This window comes from Maniola hyperantus, chromosome Z, assembly GCF_902806685.2.
Source record: "Maniola hyperantus chromosome Z, iAphHyp1.2, whole genome shotgun sequence".
Classification (NCBI taxonomy): domain Eukaryota; kingdom Metazoa; phylum Arthropoda; class Insecta; order Lepidoptera; family Nymphalidae; genus Maniola; species Maniola hyperantus.
The window spans coordinates 14,874,132-14,895,509 of record NC_048564.1 but is presented as its reverse complement, the minus strand read 5'-3'; the positions used below and the strand labels follow the sequence as shown (position 1 = coordinate 14,895,509).

The 21,378-nt window shown below is 38.8% G+C and overlaps 1 protein-coding gene across 4 annotated transcripts in view; it reads left to right on the top strand.

Moving 5' to 3' along the window:
- Nucleotides 1-21,378, top strand: part of LOC117995269 (uncharacterized) — a 123,797-nt gene that overhangs the window by 20,963 nt on the left and 81,456 nt on the right. For all 4 annotated transcript variants that reach the window (XM_069508721.1, XM_069508719.1, XM_069508720.1 and 1 more), the window contains exons 2-3: nt 12,045-12,138; nt 20,173-20,296. In XM_069508721.1, coding sequence (XP_069364822.1) covers nt 12,064-12,138; nt 20,173-20,296 — 199 coding nt within the window. In that variant the 5' untranslated portion in view covers nt 12,045-12,063. The remainder of the gene's footprint in view (nt 1-12,044; nt 12,139-20,172; nt 20,297-21,378) is intronic.

Here is a 21,378-nt window from a genome sequence, read left to right as displayed (position 1 = left end):
CGCGTTGTGAATCGGGACATAGTAAAAAATACAAGTTGCTTCAATGGAAACCGATCGTGAACTGCGTCTATCGCGAAAGGCGAGAGCGGTCGGCGGGTGGACAGCTGGCTGTCTGCTAGCTGTCGCCGCGTCGACTGCTAGGGGCCAGCTAGCTGTCGCCGCGTGGACTGCGAGCAGTCGTCTTAGTTTAGGGCGGTGTTGGGTGGGAGCGGTGTTGGAGCAGAGTCGTTTAAATGTGCTATGACCTTTATTCCTTAAGTACTAATAATAATATATTTGCGAAATTGTGTCTGTCTCGTGTTGTGTATCTCAGGCTTAAGTCATAAAGGTGAACATTTTGTAATCTCTTTTGATCTAATTTAGCACCTTGTTTTTACCTTTTACTCCCACGCGGGGATGATTATGCGACAAGCCGAGCCACATAAAATATCTAAAGATATAGTTCGCGACAGGTCGAGATGGCAATCGGGGTATGAGGCGGGGGAACGGGAAATAGTAAGTAAAAGATTTTTTACACCTTTATTACCTGTTATCTCATAAAGCCTCCATGATCTAAACTTCATAGTCGCTGATCGTTCCTCCCTGTGTTGGGGACAATACGCAGGGAAACTTACAGCTTATATAAAATAACGAAGGTCTTTTTTATTTTATTCAGATACAAGTTACCCCTTGACTGCAATCTCACCTGGTGGTAGTGATGATGCAATCTAAGATGGATGGCGGGCTAACCTGGAAGGGGTATAGCAGATTTTATTAAACCCATACCCTTTGGTTTCTACACGCTATCGTGCCTTTGCTTTGCTGGTAGGGTGGTAACTAGCCACGGCCGAAGCCTCCCACCAGACCAAACCAGATATTTAGAAATTATAAAATTCCAAACTCCTGCCTTGAATCGAATCCGGGACCTCCCACTAACAAGAACGCAGCGCTTACCACTGCGCCAGGGAGATCGTCTAGCATGCGCTGGCTGCCTCTCTATATTTATCTGCTATCTATACAAACCTACCTATAAAAATTCTCCTACAGCTAGCTAATTGATCCATCAAGTGTTTGTAATTGCCTATTAACGTCCCTGCTGAGCTTAGGGTTCCTCCCTCATGGACAGAATATACACTGTAGGTATACAATATACATACATATACAATACAATATACATTTACATTTCACACAGGTTGGGTATATTTGATCAAGGCTCGTTGAGCGTGAGCAAAGCCCTAAATATATAAAAAATATATTTATACGAGACTATACAAAGATGAATTTTCTGACGTAGACATATTCTTTAAGTCTTTAAAGGAAATTAACTTGATCAGTTAGTAAGTCTAGTCTAAATATATAAAAGGAAAAGGTGAATGACTGACTGATCTATCAAGTATCAACGCACAGCTCAAACTATTGGACGGTTCGGGTTGAAATTTGGCATGCAGATAGCTATTATGACGTAGACATCCGATAAGATTTTTGAAAATTCAACCCCTAAGGGGGTGAAATAGGGGTTTGAAATTTGTGTAGTTCACGCGAATGAAGTCGCGAGCATAAGCTAGTTCCGATACAAGTTAGTATTTGATTGCGATCCCACCTGGTGGTAAGTGATAAGATGCAAGCGGGCTAACTTGGAAGCGATATGGCAGTTTCATTAGAATGGAATAGAATAGAATATATTATTATTCAAGTAAACTTTTACAAGTCCTTTTGAATCGTCAGGTAGTTCAATTTATCACTGGTTCGGAATGCCGTTCCTACCGAGAAGAACCAGCAAGAAACTGGCGGTTGCTCTTTTTAATTTTTCTATTTACAATGTTACTATATCATACTATACAAGCCATTGCAGCCCCGTGCATTGCTGGAGCGAGTCAAATCCAAGCTTTTTTATCGTTCACATAGTCTTCGACTGTATAATATGCTTTTTTTAGGACCATACTTTTAACATATTTTTTGAACTTGTGTAAAGACAAGTCTAAAACCCATATAACCCATTAAACCCATATACCTCATCAAGACTAAGGAAGCAACCATAACAAGCAGCTACTTGGCATTCAACTTTCAACCTTATTTAAAACTGATCCGCAAACTTTACAGTAGTTTCAAACTAACTATTGGTTCACTTAAAGTCTGTTAAACTTTTCTGCCAATTGGAACTTTGGATCGGACGGAGGTACGGACCTGTAAAAGTGCAGACATTTTATTTCCAAAACTTTCTAAAGTTGGCTCAATTTTCATTTCAACTCGAAAATTTTAGTAGCTCTCTTGTTCTTTTATCTACAACCATGCTTTAAATCCTCTATAAAAGATTCCGAAACAGTTAGCTTATTGCCAACATTAAAACACCCAATTTCTTAATAACCATTAAAGCATCCAAACGAGTGTTATAATGTTGTACTGAATTTCATTATAACACTCCTGTGAAAAAGAGAGCGCTATACTGCTGGCATAACGAGACAGATTTATGCCAGCAGTATAGCGTTGTCTCCTTTTCACAGGAGTGTTATAATGAAATTCAGTACAACATTATAACACTCGTTTGGATGCTATTAAGATATTGGGTGTTTTAATGTTGGCAATAAGCTAACTTTTTCAGAACCTTTTATAAAGGATTCATATTATTATGGGTGTAGATAAAGTCTTGTATGCAACTGTTGATAATTAGGTATTAAAACACTCGGCTTCACCTCGTGTGATAATAGTATGACTTGAATTTGACTTTCGTGTTTTAATGCCCCTCTTTATACAACAGTTGCATAAATAACTATTAATCGAGTTATTTGTTCCACCAGTGAATTCTATTACCCTGCTTCAGGTGACTAGTTCACTCATGTTGTTACTATACACCTTTATATAGATACTAGCTGATGCCCGCGACTTCGACCGCGTGGAATAAGGTTTTTAAAAATCCCGATTCCCTATTTATATTATTAGCCTATATCACTCCAGGTCTTTATATATACCAATGCAAAAAATCACGTCAATCCGTTGCACCATTGTGACGTGATTGAAGGACAAACCAACAAACCAATAAACCACCAAACAAACACACTATCGCATTTATTATAAGCCTGGATTCAAAATTGACTCCTCACCATCCGTTTTAACTCTATGGGTCTCTATGGGTCTGTCATGTCAAAAGTACATGTAAAAATAAGGACCAAATCGTACTTTTGACATGAAATTTGACACAAAAAGTTAAAATGGCGCGTGAGGAGTTAAATTTTACGCGTTATATCTGTGTACATAATCAAGAAGTGTGAAGAAGTTAGTCATGAGTTATCTTAAGACTTATTTTAGGGGTATGCCTATATCTCCTATACCTAGTAAACTTTAGTTTAAGGAGCTGTTTCACCACCTCCTGATACTTCGACTAACAAATAAATTTGACCTTATGACAGTTTTTGTATTGGGAATCTGTCAAAATGTCAAATTTATCCATTAGATAAATTTTATCTAGCGATTGTGAAACAAGGCCTAAGCATCCATAATTTAATATTATAATTAAGTAAGTGTGTTTGTCTGTATGTCACGGGATTCTTACAAACCTAAATCCTAGATGTCAAATCTCATACTAAGCACACTGACATCGTATCATCGATTTCTTATAAAAATATAAAATCTAGTATTCAAAGCAATTTAAATTAAACAGTAACACATCACACTACTTTACTACTTCTATAATCATTCTGAATTCCGTGGTATCCTAAGAGTAATCAGCTATCAAAATGAACCTTCAAGGTTACCCTCATTCCTTACCAATTTTATTGAAAGTCTTATTCAGTAGTAATAATATAAACAAAAAAATGCTTTTTCATTTACAGAATTCGCTAAGCTGTAAGCGAATACAAAGGCTTCATTTACAATGTTTTTCTCATAGGGTTTTCTTGTCAAGGTTGCTTTTATCACTTTGATATTGCAATTTAACATCTGTGCTAATACATTTAGAGTGTGAAATAATATTTTTGTTTTTGAAGCTGAGCGTATAAGGGGCAGTGCTCACTGCTCGAACGGCACGGCAGTACAGTACCTGCACAGGAAGTACATTATTGTACATCGACATTTACAAAAGGGATAGCGGTTTAGTAGAGCGTTGTCTCTGTCGTTGAGACCGACAAAACGTCACATAGTCATGAGCACAAAAAGAGTGCTTTTGAGTGGTATTTCTGAAAATCGTTCCTTAAGGTCTGCATTATACATAAATCAATACAAAATATGAAATACCAAAATCCGGCCCCGGTACAACCCCGGGCGCTATGTGCAGAGTGCTTTAAGAGTACAGAAAGCACCAAACCTGAAAAGGACAGATTTATACACTGCAGTGTTCCGAAAAAGAGATTCTAATAAACTTATGTTATTATATTATAAAATTATTAATAATATAAGTATTATAAGTATTATTATAGCGTTATAAAAGTAAAATATGGTAATCAACAAAAAAAATACATGATAAGTATTTCTGAAAATTGTCACCATTCACATAGTCACAAAATTTAATTAGGTGCCATTTTGCATTAAAACTAAAAATCCAAACATTTGGAATCGTTATCAGATATTTTTAAATGAGGAATTTGATACAACCGTGTTACTATTTCACGTATTATTTATAGTTGTATTATCTATTTATAATCTCTATATATAAAAATGAATCGCTGTGTTGCTGATCGCAAATCTCGAGAACAGCTGAACCGATTTCACTAATTCTTTTTTCATAATATTCCTTGAAGTACGGGGATGGTTTTAACGGAGAGAGAAATTTAAAAAAAATCCTGAAAAAGAATCGACTGTTAGGCGGTACGAAGTTCGCCGGGGCAGCTAGTCTATAATATAAAAATGAATCACCAAATGTGTTGGTAATCGCAAATCTCGAGAACCGCTAAACCGATTTCGCTAATTCTTTTTTTTATAATATTCCTTGAAGTACGAGGATGGTTCTTACGGAGAGAAAAATTTGAAAAATTTGAATCGACTGTTAGGCGGTACGAAGTTTGCCGGGGCAGCCAGTTTATAATATGCGATATTTGGTATCCGCAATTGATATTGGCAATCCGAATATTTGGTAGATGCATCCGACTATTCGAAAGTACTTGTAAAAGTGTATTTGAATAAAAAAGATTTTTATTTTATTTATTTATTTATTTAATATTAACGTGCCATGCACACAGTGAGTGCCAGCCTTAAGAAGCAATTTTCGCAAAGAAACCCGTAGTATTGTTTTAAGTCTTTAGCCTGTATTGTTCGGTTTATTTTCTTCCCATAGCTATTAGCTAGTATTGTTTCGTTATAATTGACAGTCTCTTTTAGATATTTTTAGACCCCAACCACAAGTTGACTGATCGAATTTTTGTTATATATTATGTTTTGAGGAGTTCCGACTTCCAACTGAAAGAACTTTTTAAAACTTGCTTATGCTCGCAACTTCGTCCGCGTGGACTACACAAATTTCAAACCTCTATTTCACCCCCTCAGGGGTTGAATTTTCAAAAATACTTTCTTAGCGGATGCCTACGTCATAATAGCTATCTGTATGTCAAATTTCAGCTCGATCCATCCAGTAGTTTGAGCTGTGCGTTGTTAGATCAGTCAGTCAGTCAAATTTTCCTTTTATATATTTAGATTTCAATTTATAGACATAAATTACAAAAAATGAAGTCAGTTATACTCTCTCGCTCTAACTAGAAAACTCTCTCTTATTTAGATAGAGGGTGCTGACCCATAGCACAGAGGGTAGGTTCGAGCGTGCGTGAAATGTTTACACGTAAATGACGGTTGTGACGGTGGCAGGGTTGCCAACCGTAGTCTAAAATAGAATAATATTTGTGTGACGTAGGCTAGATATAAGCGTATGTTCTAACTAGCTGATGCCCGTGACTTCGTTCGCGTGGATTTAGGTTTTTAAAATTCCAGTAGGAATCCATCCATTTCGCATGCTGCATATTGCATGATACAGATTCGACCTGTTTCAGCGGATTATAGCAAATTAAGCTTTTGGTTCATTGTTCCAGTAGGAAATCTTTGATATTCCGGAAAAAAAAAGTAGCCTATGTCACTCTCCAGGTCATTAATTATACCCATGCAAAAAATGACGTCGATCCGTTGCACCGTTGCGACGTGATTAAGGACAAACCAACAAACAAACACACTTTCCCATTTATTATAAGGGTACCTGAGGTACTGATATATAAAACACAAAACACTTTGAAACCATCCACACACAAATAATGCAAATAATATGGTCTTAAACCACTAAAACAATGCACTAGGCACATTTTAGCATAGTAGCATACGCTGAGTATCCGCTTTAAACCTGTAACACTAAAAAAGTAGCTTCATTATTTTGTTTTGGTTAGGTTATGAATGCAAAGTCGCTACATAAAGGAATTTATTTTTCACTGAAAATGATAAAAAATGAGTTCTTGCTCTTTTTCAGTTTAGAATCAGATTAGCTTGTCAAGCACTTATTTTAAAAACCACGAACATTTTTTAAATACTGCACAAAATACAAAAAAAAATACAATTTCTTATAAATTGAAATCAGATAAACTTAATTACTTTTAAAAAGTTGTCAACCCTAGCTGGTGATGGCATTAAAGGCTTCACCCAACTGAAAGATTGCTAAACTGTGGTTATTTCACCTCGATCGATCGTGTTCGAAATGTCCGAATGTAAATTCATAGTACGATCGATTGTGGTGTGGTAACAAAGCTTCTAGTGTGATTGCTTTCGAGCCATTAAACATAATCTTAATCTAAATATTATATAAAAGGAAAAGGTGACTAACTGAGTGACTGACTGACTGATCTATCAACGCACAGCTCAAACTACTGGACGAATCGGGCTGAAATTTGGCATGCAGATAGCTATTATGACGTAGGCATCCGCTAAGAAAGGATTTTTGAAAATTCAACCCCTAAGAGGGTGAAATAGGGGTTTTAAGTTTATGTAGTCCACGCGAACGAAGTCACGAGCATAAGCTAGTTGCTTATAAGTAAGCTTTACCCGCGACTTCGTCCGGATAAATACTTACTGGATTTAATTCCTGAAATCGTTAGTTTTCATAGGATAGCTATCATTTCTCGTATTAAAAATTGCAATAAACAAATCGTTTATTTTACGTTGGTATTCAATCTATGTTTCTGTAATCTATCGATAAGTGTCTTAGCAATGTTGTTTTCTGTCATAGAGACAATACAATTTTTGACCAATAACAACGTTCATTTATGCTGTTATTCATCTTAAGACACACTCAAGTCATAAGAGTCAGAGTACAAGTTCGCATTATAGACCTCAGCCTAAGAATTCCCGTTGCGCGTTGAGTGTGTCGACGCCTTTACGAATACCTAAATCACACGAATGAGCAGCTATTTCTTGCATGGTTCACCGCACATTATTAATTATACACATCGTGAAAACCTGTTCATTATTGCTATGTAGGAATGCTCGTTCGACCCGCACACAGCGTTCTGTACATTGATTAATGAACATTGTATATCGTAACCAGGGTTGTTGCGGATGCGGATGTCTGAATTAATGCGAATGTTCCGCATTAGCAGATGCGGATGTTAATATCCATATCAACTTTGTTGGGTACCATTGTACACTTTTTGATTGGTCAGTAAGCGAACGATGATATCAACTAGCAGACACGCGCGAGGCACACGCTTCTCTGGCCCCACCCACTTTCTATGCAGGTCGTTACTTGTTGCGAATATGAATTCGCATCCATAAAATCTCCGCATTAATACTCGTAGATGCGGATGCGGATGCAGATGTCTGAATTAATGCGAATGTTCCGCGTTTGCGGATGATCAACAGTTTCTCTATGCTACTGAAACAACAAACTAATAAACTAACAAACAAACATTCTTTCGCATTTATAATATTATGGGTAGTGAAAGAGTCGGTATGGATATCGGATTTATATTATAACCCTAAAAAAATTGTAGCTTGGAAAACAACAAAGTAAGATATTTTTTTTAGCTTTTTTTTACCCAGGTAACGGGCTGCCATTTTTGAAACACGTTCAAAGTCAAAGGCACAGTTCATGTCAGGGGGACCTTCTAACAAAACGTCGAGGTTTCGACGTCAGTGGCAGGCGTCAATGTTAGTAAGTATAGGTAGGTATACATTTGACGCAGGTGGTCGTAAGTTAGCCACATTTGTCTTTGATTTTGCGTCAACATAGCCTAATCGCCGATTCGGCTGCACGATTGCGGCAGAATGACAGCTACAGTATCACGATCGCCATCTCCTCTGATTGGTTGACGCTCACTCATTACTGGCTACAATGCATCTTTGCAACAAGTATCGCACAAATTCATCCAATCAGAACAATTGAGATTGTAATAATGATTGATGCAGACGAAATCGACATACAGGATCAAACCGAGAGTTCCCTCATTCTAGTTCACTCTGTCGTCGATTCAGGATCAAACCGAGAGTTCCTTTACTCTAGTTCACTCTTAACGCGTAGGTATATGTGTCACACACACAAGATTACGAATTTTTCTTCGCTTTTTATTATGACTAGCTTATGCTCGCGACTTCGTTCGCGTGGACTACACAAATTTCAAATCCCTATTTCACCCTCTTAAGGGTTGAATTTTCAATAATCCTTTCTTAGCGGATGCCTACGTCATAATAACTATCTGCATGCCAAATTTCAGCCCGATCCGTCCAGTAGTTTGAGCTGTGCGTTGATAGATCAGTCAGTCACCTTTTCTTTTTATATATGTGTTGTGTGTATGACATATTATTGTACGAAATAATAATGTACCTACAGAGCAGGTACTTCCTAATTCCATGGTTCTATGAGCTTGGCCTCTCTGGTTCTCTGGAGTTTTATAATATCTTTGGGCTGTGTTGTTACGTCGCATCGAAATGGTTACAACGAAATAACGTTATCTAAAGTGCAGCGGATCCACTTTAACACCGAGCAAACTCAGATAATAATGACATTCGATTATAAACGCCAAGATAATAGATTGGAGAAGTTAACTACACGCGAAAAGTGAATACACGACTAGTGTATTCCCGCGACTTCGTCCACGTGGACTACGCAAATTACAAACCCTTATTTTACCTCCTTAGGGGTTGAATTTTCAAAAATCCTTTCTTAGCGAACGTCTACGTCATAATAGCTGCCTGCATGCCAAATTTCAGCACAATCCGTCCAGTAGTTTGAACTGCGTTGATAGACCAGTCAGTCAGTCAGTCAGTCACCTTTTCCTTTTATGTATATAGATTAAAGATTAATTAAATAGGAAGTTCCCGCATCTCATCTCAAGCTGGGAAAGCTTCACATATTTCAGTAAGTTTACATAACTTAGTTTGTATAGTTTGCGGTCTCTGCACAAGTATGAAGGATTAACTCTGGTTTGAGAGCTAAACCAAACTAAGTTAGCTTATTCTTGGTCCACCACTGGCTATAAATGTAGGTTAGAGGTTGATATGTAGACACATGTTACATTGTAGAGGCATTTTATTCAAAGTGAAAGTCAAAGTCAAATGATTTATTCAAAAAAGGTACCTAATAAAATACCTTTTTGATTAGTTAGTTAGAAAAGTACCAAATTTCATCAGAATTGATTGAACTGTTGGGCCGTGAAAAGCTAGCAAACAGACAGACAGACAGACATACTTTCGCATTAATAATATTAGCATGGATAATAATACCTAGCTGACACATGGATGTACAAGAGCGGAAAAAAGTTATGACCACTTCTATGTTTTATTATATCTCTATGATACCTACCCTCAATATAGATAGCATTATACCTTCAAACTTTAAAATTGGAAAACTTTTCTGAAACCAATCGCAATAAAATTTGTTTGATTTGTTTTAAAAAATCTCGTGGGTGTTGAAACTTGCTGCGAACACGTTATTTATATTTTTAGCAAATAATAATTAACTATTTATTAAATTGGAAGACCTCCCACTAGGTGGACGGACGACATCAGACGAGTCGCAGGGAGCCGCTGGATCCAGACGGTGCAAGAACGTGGCGTGTGGAAGTCCCTACAAGAGACCTATGTCCAGCAGTGGACGTCTATTGGTTGATGATAATGATGATGATGATGATTTACTAAATACTAATTTATCCCCGCGACTTCGTCCGCGTGGACTACACAAATTTCAAACCGTCCTAGGGGTTGAATTTCCAAAAGAACCTTTCTTAACGGATATCTATTTCATTAAGCTATTTGCCTGCCAAATTTCAGTCCGATCCATCCAGTAGTTTTAGCTGTGCGTTAATAGATCAGTCAGTCAGTCAGCTTTTCCTTTCATAATATATACAGATTCATTTTTCTTCGTTTGAGTAAAAGTTTTGAAAAAAAAATTAGGCGGTGGTCAAAGAGAAAACCAATATGAAAGTGGTTTAAGTTATATGTCAGTCGGTCAGATTCTCTCTTTGTATCCATACTTATATTATAAATGCGAAAGTGTGTCTGTCTGTCTGTCGGCTGGCTTTTCACGGCTTAACCGTTCAACCGATTTAAACGAAATTTGGTACAGAGGTAGCTTGCAACCCGGGGAAGGACATAGGCTACTTTTTATCCCGGAAAATTTAAGAGTTCCCACAGGATTTTTAAAAACCTTAATCCACGCGTAAGAAGTCGCGGGCATCAGCTAGTAATAAATAAATTCATACTAAGTACTTAATATTATAAATGCTAAAGTGTGTCTGTCTATGTGTTAAACCAATTTTGTTTTAAAAAAGTGTGTTTATTTGCTGGTTTATTAATCTGTTGGTTTGTCCTTCAATTAAGTCGCAACGGATTGACATGATTTGACATGGGTATAGTTGAAGACCGGGGAGAGTGACATAGACTAAATTTTATCATGGAAAATCAAAGAGTTCGGTGCGGTGAGTTTCGGTGCGTTTTAAAATCCGCAAAATTGAATATTTATCTTGCTAATCCGATGCGGAATTGGTTCCGCAATGCGAGCACTTCTGTGCAGTTCTATAGTTCACAGATTTTGCGGAAAAAAACGTACAGAAATTTACCGTGGTGCGCGCCAGCTCTAAATCCACGTATTTCATACATTTGCTTTTTACTTGTAGGGTTGCCAGGTCGCCAAACCTAATAGCCGGACAGACCAGCCAGTTTGGCCGGACATTTGGGTAGAAAGGCCGGATATTATTGAGGATTTTATGTGTCTTAGTATTAATAGATACGACAAAAAAATAGTATGTAAAATCAAGCTTTTTTATTATTGTCATAAATCTTGTTAAGCATAAGAGCGACCGACGGTCGACTCGCCTGCGCTCGGCCACGCTCGTATGCGAAATGTAAAAAACCTAACAAAAGCCGGACAAGCCGGACACCGTTTATTATGGCCGGACACGCAATCAAAAAGCCTACCTATGTCCGGCTTTATCCGGACGCCTGGCAACCCTATTTACTTGGGAGCCAAATCTTACTTGCAAAATAGAAAAGTACGGCGCTTTTCATGACCTTTCATTTGCCTTTCGTTTATAAAGTAAGAGCGGACAGGTGACGTCATTTTGCAAAAGTAAAAGTAACCTAATTTAAAAAGTTTTCAAAAGAAAACCGCGACTTTGCACTTCGCTAATTTGATTTTTAAGAATTGTATATATTCAACCTCGTTATTCAGATGAATCTAATGAGTAATGATATATAGTCCACGACTGGGTGAGATGGCAACCGGAGTATGAGACCAGGGGACGCCCCGCACACCCGCACGTCAAACGCGCTCACCCGCACCGGGCTAGCGCGGGGGCTGTGCGGGTGTACGGGTCGTCCCCTCCCCGATAGTCATTTCAACCTGTCACGCACACACCTACACCTGTCCGTAGGTTTTTTGACAGACACGACAGACAGGCAGACAACAAGTGATCCTATAAGGGTTCCTTTTTTCCTTTTGATGTACGGAACCCTAAAAAAAAGTTTTTAGCAACTAGCATCGCTACGGTAGCCTACAATTTGCGCGTTCTTCTGAACGCACTTGGCCAAGTTCAAGTTTAAGTTCAAGTTTCATACCTATGACATTACAAGCGGTGCACTTTAATAAAACTTCCATTCTATATTGTTCACAGAAGAAGCCTAGGATCAAATATGCCGATAATTCAATCATGCTGCTGTTGGCGAAGCCTGCGCAAAGGCTGCTACGCTGCCGCCTTCTACACTATGGTATGTACATACTCATCATCATGATCAACCCATCGCCGGCTCACTACAGAGCACGGGTCTACTCTCAGAGTTAGAAGGGCTACACGCTAGCCATGTGCGGATTGGCAGACTTCATACACCCTTGAGAACATTATGGAGAACTCTCAGGCATGCAGGTTTCCTCACGATGTTTTACCCTTTTTTGTTGATGTGATAGCCTAGCGGTTAGGACGTCCGCCTTCTAATCGGAGGTCGGGGGTTCGATCTCAGACACGCACCTCTAACTTTTCGGAGTTATGAGTGTTTTATTTAATTAAATGTCACTTTAACTGTGAAGTCTACCAATCCGCACATAGCCAGCGTGGAAGAATATGGCCAAAACCCTTCTTTTGAGAGGAGACCCGTGATCTGTAGTGAGCCGGCGATGGGTTGATCATGATGATGATGACTTATGAAATCTACCAATCCACATTTGGTCAGCTGTAGTTATACACAGGGCATGTATCCCTGTGTAACCATGAAGTGTAACCATGAAGTTTTTTAAAGCCGACATTTCACTCTATCAGTTCTGATTAGAGGGACTATCAAAAAATTGGAAAAAAACAGAATTTCCTTATAGCATTTTTAAGAACAATCATACAATGCATACAGGTATATAGTACGCGACTGGTCGAGGTGGCAATCGGGGAGGGAACGCCCCGGATACCCGCACAGCCCCCGCGCTAATCCGGTGTGAGCGAGTGCGGGTGATGTGCGAGTACTGCGAGTGTGCGGGGCGTCCCCCTGCCTCATACCCCGATAGTCATCTCAACCTGTCGCGTACTATACCTACCATGCCTTGCACTTTACTAGCACTTCTGAGTTAAAACAAAACCGCTTTCAAAGCGTGGCACTGCATAAAAGCTTTCAGCGTAAACCTGTCACCTTATTGTATTATTGTATATAGTGGTATAAACGGAAAATAGAAAATAAGTCTGTGTATAAGTCCCGCAAACTGCTAATGCGCGTGGCTGCAATTTTAGTGACGTCAGCACTAGACGAGCTGATGGTATATTTTTATTTCGGCTGACGTCATTTTGATGTAAATGAGACATGGTTCCAGCGCAATAGCAATTTGCTGGACTTATAAATTCTAATTATTTTTAATGTTGGTCTATCGATAATATTAAAAAATGTTATTTAAAAACATAACGTTAAATCCTTGTAAGTTAATTAAATTTTTCGAGCAGCTCTTTACGAGTGTCATCGCAACGGAATTACTATGACCCGCACGGTACTAGTACGACAGTGACACGGTGATGTGTCCCAGCCCTAAGTTCCAGATCTAAGTAACGTGAATGCCAAACAAACCCAGACTGAGACGGGCCCAATCCTTCGGAACGCTATTAGGGTTTTCTTAATTTTAGAGTTCCGTACCTCAAAAGGAAAAATAACCCTTGAGGGATCACTTTGTTGTCTGTATGTCCACCCGTCTGTCTATCTGTCTGTATGTCGTGTCTGTAAGAAAACCTATAGGGTACTTCTCGTTCACCTAGAATCATGAAATTAGGCAGGTAGATAGGTCTTATTGCACAAGTAAAGGAATAAATACTAAAACCGTGAATTTGTGGTTACATCACAAAAACAATATTAAAATGTGTTCATAAACTAATAATTAAAACTAAAAATTTTCAACTTTCAAATTAAGATTACTATACCAAGTGGGGTATCATATAAAAAGGCTTTACTTGTACATTCTAAAACTGATTTATATACATATAGGTATTATTTTTATGCATAATAGTTTTTAATTGCTTTTTTTGGACGCCCCAGAATCATCAACGCCAGCGTGGTCGGCCGAGGCGATGTTGGCGTGGTGAATTAGATAACTTTACAGTTATGTGGCCTATAGAGGCACGAAATAGGAAATGGTGGAAGGATCGGAGGGAGGCCTTTGCCCAGACGTGGGACAGCACAGGCTGATTTAGATTAAGATTTAGATAGTTTTTAATTTATCGTGCAAAATGTCGAAAAAATACGACTGTAGTACGGAACTCTTGATGCCCTATTCTGACTCGCCACTCGCCAGACACTTGGGCGGATTTTCTTTTGTGATCATCCATCAATACGCGCCTGGGCGGGCCGACGGAACATTACATTTTCCCTTTAGCCTGATTATATCCATCTCCAAATTGTTTTTAGTATTAAAGACAATTTGACGACCTCCCTGGCTCAGTGGTGAGCGCTGTGGTCTTATAAGTGGAGGTCCTGGGTTCGATTTGGGAAAAGGTGACTGACTGACTGACTGATCTATCAACACACAGCACTGGACGGATCGGGCTGAAGGCATGCAGATAGCTATTATGACGTAGGCATCCGCTAAGAAAGACTTTTTGAAAATTCAACCCCTAAGAGTGCGAAATAGAGGTTGAAAATTTGTGTAGTCTACGTGGACGAAGTCGCGAGCACAAGCTTGTATTACAATAAAACCTTAAGCTAGCCTTATCTAATTACTACACAATTCATGCCCGAGTAGAATGGTGCCACGAATACTGGCTGCATTTGCGCACTGGATCCGTTGCGCAAAAAATTTGCCATCCCTTCTGTCACCAGATGAGGCTATTAATCGCGGTGAAATATCACTAAGACTACATGGCATTTCTAAACTGCCTCTAGTTTAGTCTTGTGGGATGCTTCGGCCGTGTCTAAGTCGTACTAGCTAGGTATTGTAACCATTATCGTTCTTCTATTTTCTTTAAAGAGTATTGGACATGCTACTACTAATCATGACTAATATTCCGCTTTCCCCCTCAACTAAGCGTCAAGCTTGTGCTAGAATAAGTACGACAATAGTCACTTTGACAACAGCAGTAGCTATTGAGGCTCCTTCCATTGTTAGGTATTTATTGTTTAGTTGTGATTTGTGATGACATTTTGTGTGATAATTGTAAATTTCCAAATTAAAAAATTTGATTTGAATAAATTAAATTAAGTAAACATGCAGCCAGTAGTATAGTAGTAAGTTATTTACATAATAGGTACTAAGAGCGCCACCTCGCCAACAAACTGGCCCACCAGTTTGGCAAGATAGAAAATGTAAGACCCCTGTACAATTAATAAAAATAAATAAATAAATAAAAAAGTATTCATGACACCATTCCACGCGGACCAGTGGCCCTACCGCGGTTGTTTGACAGCTACAATGTCACGATCGCAATCATCTCTGATTGGTTAATGCTCGCTCACTATTGGCCACAATGCATTGTTGCAACAAGAATCGCACAAATTCAGCTAATCAGAACAATTGAGATTGTAATAATGATTGAGGCAGGTTTTAGACAATCGCCCTACTGATTTGTATAGTCTAATTAGTTAATAATAATAATAATGTTATTTATTTCAGGCAAATTGTTCCTATATTATTACAGAGGTCAAATATAAAATAAAATTTAAATTGAGATTCTAAGGTAAAAAAGGCTAGCTTTAAGTTTTATTGTATTATTTTCAGTAAACATTAATTCTACTGGAGTGTACTAATTATATTGAAGTATCATAATAAAACTAAGTACCTATTTTATGATACTCCAATAAGACTTCAATGTAGGATTTCACAAAGGATATTTGCTAAGTTATAAATTAACAAGTGAAATTCCCGCGTTTATAATGGAATTTTTTATAATTAAATCTTTTGTCTATCTTTTACTAAAAACAATGAAACTCAAGACTTGTTTTGATTGTTTCAAAGAAAGGCAGATTGAATATCTCTGTTTCTATGTTTGAATTAATTCTTTTCTTATATTGAGACTTTTGACGGACTGAAAGCAAAGTGAACTAGAGTGAGTGAGTCGACTTCTGTTAAATATTAGGTACTTATTTGAGAACTAGGGGTGACGTAAGTAATCTCTATATATAAAAATGAATCACTGAATGTGTTGCTGATCGCAAATCTCGAGAACAGCTGCACCGATTACGCTAATTCTTTTTTCATAATATTCCTTGAAGTACGAGGATGGTTCTTACGGAGAGAAAATTTTAAAAATATGCCTGAAAAAGAATCGACTGTTAGCCGGTACGAAGTTTCCCGGGGCAGCTAGTACATAATATTTAAAACCCTTACCACCCGCCACGGCCGCGGCCGTGCGGTTCCCACAAGATTTCAACATGGGGTGGTTTTCAAGGGGTGGATCAACAAATTCCTGAAAAGCCAGTAATGCATTGGTGGTTCCTCTGGTGCTGCAAATGTTCATGAGCGGTACTCACTGAAATAACAGACCGTGAAAATGTAGCAGACATACCGACAACCAGATACATACACTGTTGTATTTTAATATAAGTATTGAACTGGAAACCGTAACAATCATTTGTGGGTATGGGTATAACCTTTTATAACAAAATTCCGCAAACTATTTTGGACTTGCCTTTACACAAGTTTAAAAAATCTCTTAAAAATATGCTCTTGAAAAAGCATATGTATTACACAATTGAAGATTATCAAAGAGCGTGGATTTGACCTGCAGCTCGTTCCAGCAACGCGCGGGACTGCAAATACTTTTTTATGAAATTGGTATAAATGGTATTTCAAATCTTTGAAAAGAGCAACCGCCGATGTTCTCGCTGGTTCTTCTCGATGGGAAAGGCATTCTGAACCAGTGGTAGATGCATCTGACGATTCAAAAATACTTAAAAAGATTAATTGAATAAAAAAGTATATTTATTTTTTAAAGATTTAGATTTTGGTTTTTGTTCCATTTTGCGTGTAAATAATAATAATAATAATAATAATGTTATTTATTTCAGGCAAATTGTACCCATATTTTTACAAAGTTCAAATATAAAATTAAATTAAATTTTAGATTCTAAGGTAAAAAATGAATATTTGTTTGGTGTACTATCATACTCTGGTGCGTTTAGTGGTGGTATTAATAAATAATTATTATATATATATATATATTAATATATAATTTAGTAAATCGTAACTGGTAATGAATTTCATACATATACGTAGATAAGGTAGATGTAAATCTATACATTGCGTTAAAATATCCACAGAGGTCGATGACATCTATCTACCTATATATCTCCTATATACCTATATAATGTCTACATATATGTATATACATATATGCCGACATAGCTCAACGGGTTGCGAAGCTGAAGTGGCAATAGGCAGGGCACATAGTTCGTACAACCGATAGACGTTGGGGTCTCAAGGTGCTGGAATGACGACCTCGCACCGGAAGACGCAGCGTTGGAAGACCCCTCACTAGGTGGACGGACGACATCAGACGAGTCGCAGGGAGCCGCTGGATTCAGACGGCGCAAGACCGTGGCGTGTGGAAGTCCCTACAAGAGACCTATGTCCAGCAGTGGACGTCTATCGGTTGATGATGATGATGATGATATGTATATTCTTCAAAACTTTTCATATAAAATCATAGTGTGACTCTCGAACCCTACTTGAATTTTGCTAGGTACTTCAAAAATAAATTTTCATCAGACAATCCACTGCGATAACTTATAAATCTCTACTACATGAAATTTATTGCAGCAAAAACTATAAAGCATAAAATATTCAGCTGAGACCCTAAAGTTTTATGATTTATACACCCGGAGCATAGATTTATAAAACAAAGATAAAAACCGGCCAAGTGAGAATCAGACTCGCGCACCGAGGGTTCCGTACCTTGGAAAGATACGTGTAAATATTTTGTTGCTTAAATTATCTCCAATTGTAAATATAATTTTTGACGACCTCCCTGATGCAGTGGTGAGCGCTGTGGTCTTATTAGTGGGAGGTCCCGGGTTCGATTCCTGGCAGGGGTTTGGAATTTTATAATTTCTAAATTTGGTCTGGTGGTAGGCTTCGGCCGTGGCTAATTACCACCCTACCGGCAAGGCCGTGCCGCCAAGTGATTTAGCGTTCCGGTACGATGCCGTGTAGAAACCAAAGGGGTATGGGTTTAATAAAAACTGCCATACCCCTTCCAGGTTAGCCCGCTATCATCTTAGACTGCATCATCACTTACCACCAGGTAAGATTGCAGTCAAGGGCTAACTTGTATCTGAATAAAAAATAAATAAAAAAATTAGTTTGTAATCACATAATAATAATATTATACAGGCACTTTAGCAAACCACTTTTGGATACTTTTGAGAATTCTTCAGGGACCAACCACGTCGGAACGCCTTATTATGTTATGTGAGAGTTATAACATGGGTTCAATGAAATCTCATAATATATAAGTCCCGCAAATTGCTATTGCGCTGGTACCATGTCTCATTAACATCGAAATGACGTCATTTTGACGTCAGCCAAATCATCATGATCAACCCATCACCGGCTCACTACAGAGCGCGGGTCTCCTCTCAGAGTGAGAAGGGTTTTGGCCATAGTCTACCACGCTGGCCATGTGCGGATTGGTAGACTTCACACACCTTTGAGAACATTATGGAGAACTCTCAGGCATGCAGGTTTCCTCACGATGTTTTCCTTCACCGTTAAAGCAAGTGATGTTTAATTAATTAAAACGCACATAGCTCCGAAAAGTTAGAGGTGCGTGCCCGGGGTCGAACCCCCGACCTCCGATTAGAAGGCGGACGTCCTAACCACTGGGCTATCACAGCTTATAAGTTCTGGTCAGCCAAATACCATCCTCCATAATACGGCCAGGTGCATTAGCAATTTTGTTTATTTGAAAGTAATCAACAGCGTAAATACATAATTATTATTTAAATTTAAATCTAGGTATAACAGAAGGCCAAAAGAGATTACATAAAATTATAATTAAAACTATTTGAACAGAACAGATTTAGAATAAATGTAGGTATATACAATAATAAAATTACAACAGTGTGTGTATGCTTGTGTGTATGTGTGTGTATGCGTGTGCGAGTGTATACCTAATAATTTACAGTATCAACTTAATAATGTCTTGCAAAATGCAGTTAGCTAGATGATATCGATTGCAATTTTATATCATTTCATATCTCGGGCAAGTAGATTGCAATCTCGATCCGCCCCAATAGCATTAACGCAGAAAACGAAGAAAATAGGCTATCTATTTACAATCCATTTCATACAGACATACAGTCATCATCATCAACCGATAGACGTCCACTGCTGGACATAGGTCTCTTGTAGTGACTTACACACACTACGGTCTTGCGCCGCCTGAATCCGTCGTCCGTCCACCTAGGGGGGGGGGGGGGGGGGGGGGGGGGGGCACCATTCTAGCACCTAACAGTACGCGGCAGAAAATAATGTACATCGACCATTAGAAGGAGATAGCGGATTTGTAGAGCATTATCCCTGTTGTTGAGACCTGTTGAGACCAACAAAGCGTCATATAGGTATCACTTTATATTTTGAAGATTTTATACACCTTTGTTAGGTACCTGTTATCTAACAAAGCCACAATGATCTAAACTTCATAGTCGTTATTAGACATGTATAATTTTCCCCTTTTCTCTAACTAAGCGTCAAGTTTGTGCTAGGAGTAGGTACGACAATAGTGCATCGGGCGGGGTTTGAACCGCTGACCTTTCGGTTTTCAGTCCACTGCTTTACCCGTTGAGCTATTGTTGGGGACAGAGGCGTCTTTAGCTATGGTGCAGGGTGTGCGGCGCACACGGGCGCCGGGTCTAAGGGGGCGCCGAGCGCCCTCTAATGCGACACCTCCAAAGATGCGTCGATGCCGGTGCTCTCAAAGACCCTGCGCTCGTGTTATGGCCGATGCCGTCATCATTTAAAATTGCACCATTTGCATCCGAATTTCCGTTTGAAAATATAACTGTTAGTATTCCATTTTGACCCTGCTCCTACTAGACTAGAGGGCGCCAGGGTACTGGTTGCACACGGGCGCCACAAGGGCTAGAGACGCCTCTGGTTGGGGACAATGTGCAGAGCAATTTTCAGTTTTTATAATATAACACTGTCAGAGTCGCGATTGAGTTAAAACGAGACAGATTTATGTGAGAGATATAGCTCTGTCTCGTTTTAACTAAACTTAAGTAACGATTAAGCTACTCTGAGTACGGTTGTTAGTTCTTTTCTAAACGGAGGTTCTTTTGTTGCAGGCTTATTTCGCTGTAACCATAGTAACGATGGGTCATTTCATCGACGTGGAGCAACGATATCTCAGTGGAGACATGACCGAGCCCGAATCCGAGAGCTTTCTAGAACCTGAGAAGATAACGCCTAGTGAGTGAACCATTCATTTTTAGGGTTCCGTACCAGAAGGATGCCAACGGGACGGGAAGCTTCCGCTGGCCGTCCGTCCGTCCATTCGTCTGTCTGTCAGCGGAATGTATCTCGTGGACCCTAGATACCGTATAGAACCAATATGTAGAGATTTCTATTGCCATTATAATAACAAACAATAAAAATTTCAAAATGCCTGCCATGAAAAAAAAGTGATATTTCTTTAACGATGGTACGGAACCCTTCGTGTGCGAGTCCAACTTGCACTTGGCGATTTTTTTAAAAATTCAGATACAATCCCTTCAGAGCCCTTGAATGCAATCTCACCTGGTGGTAATTAATAATACAGTCTGATGAAGCAATATCTAACCTGAAAGGCAAGGCAGTTTTTATTAAACCCATGCCCCTTTGGTTTCTACACAAAATCGTACCGGAACGTTAAATCGCTTAGCGGCATGGCTTTGCCGGTAGTTTGGTTACAAGCCACGGCCGAAGCCTCCCGATAAACCAGACCAGAGGAAATTTAGAAATTATAAAATTCCAAATTTCCCCTGCCGGAAATCGAATCCTGGATATGATCAAAGTTTCCACCACTGCGCCAGATTTATTATTATTGAAACCATTCACTTAGGCTAACCACATACTGGATGCGTTTTCGTACGAATTTTACTATGAACTTAATATTAATGATAGTCGCGATTGTTCGTACGTATTCGTACGTGTTCGCACGAGTCAAATTCGTACGAAAACGCATCCACAGTGCAATTAGCTATACAATTTCTCTTAAGAAGACTCATATTTTTTATGATTTTTATAGTGTATTTCAAGGAAATTTCTAAATAATTTTAAATAGGTACCTATTTAAAATTATTTAGAAATACATATCAAAAATCGCGGACCGGCAGGAATCGAACCCGCGTCTCCTGGGATCGCACCCGACGCTCTGACCACTAAGCTACGGCACGCTTGTTGCTAGTGACGAAATTTGTGATACGTATGTTCACTCAGTACCTACTGAAGCGACTGTTTATGCCATCTAGTAGCGACACTTTTGCAGATATCGAAACCACTTTCAAAGGGGC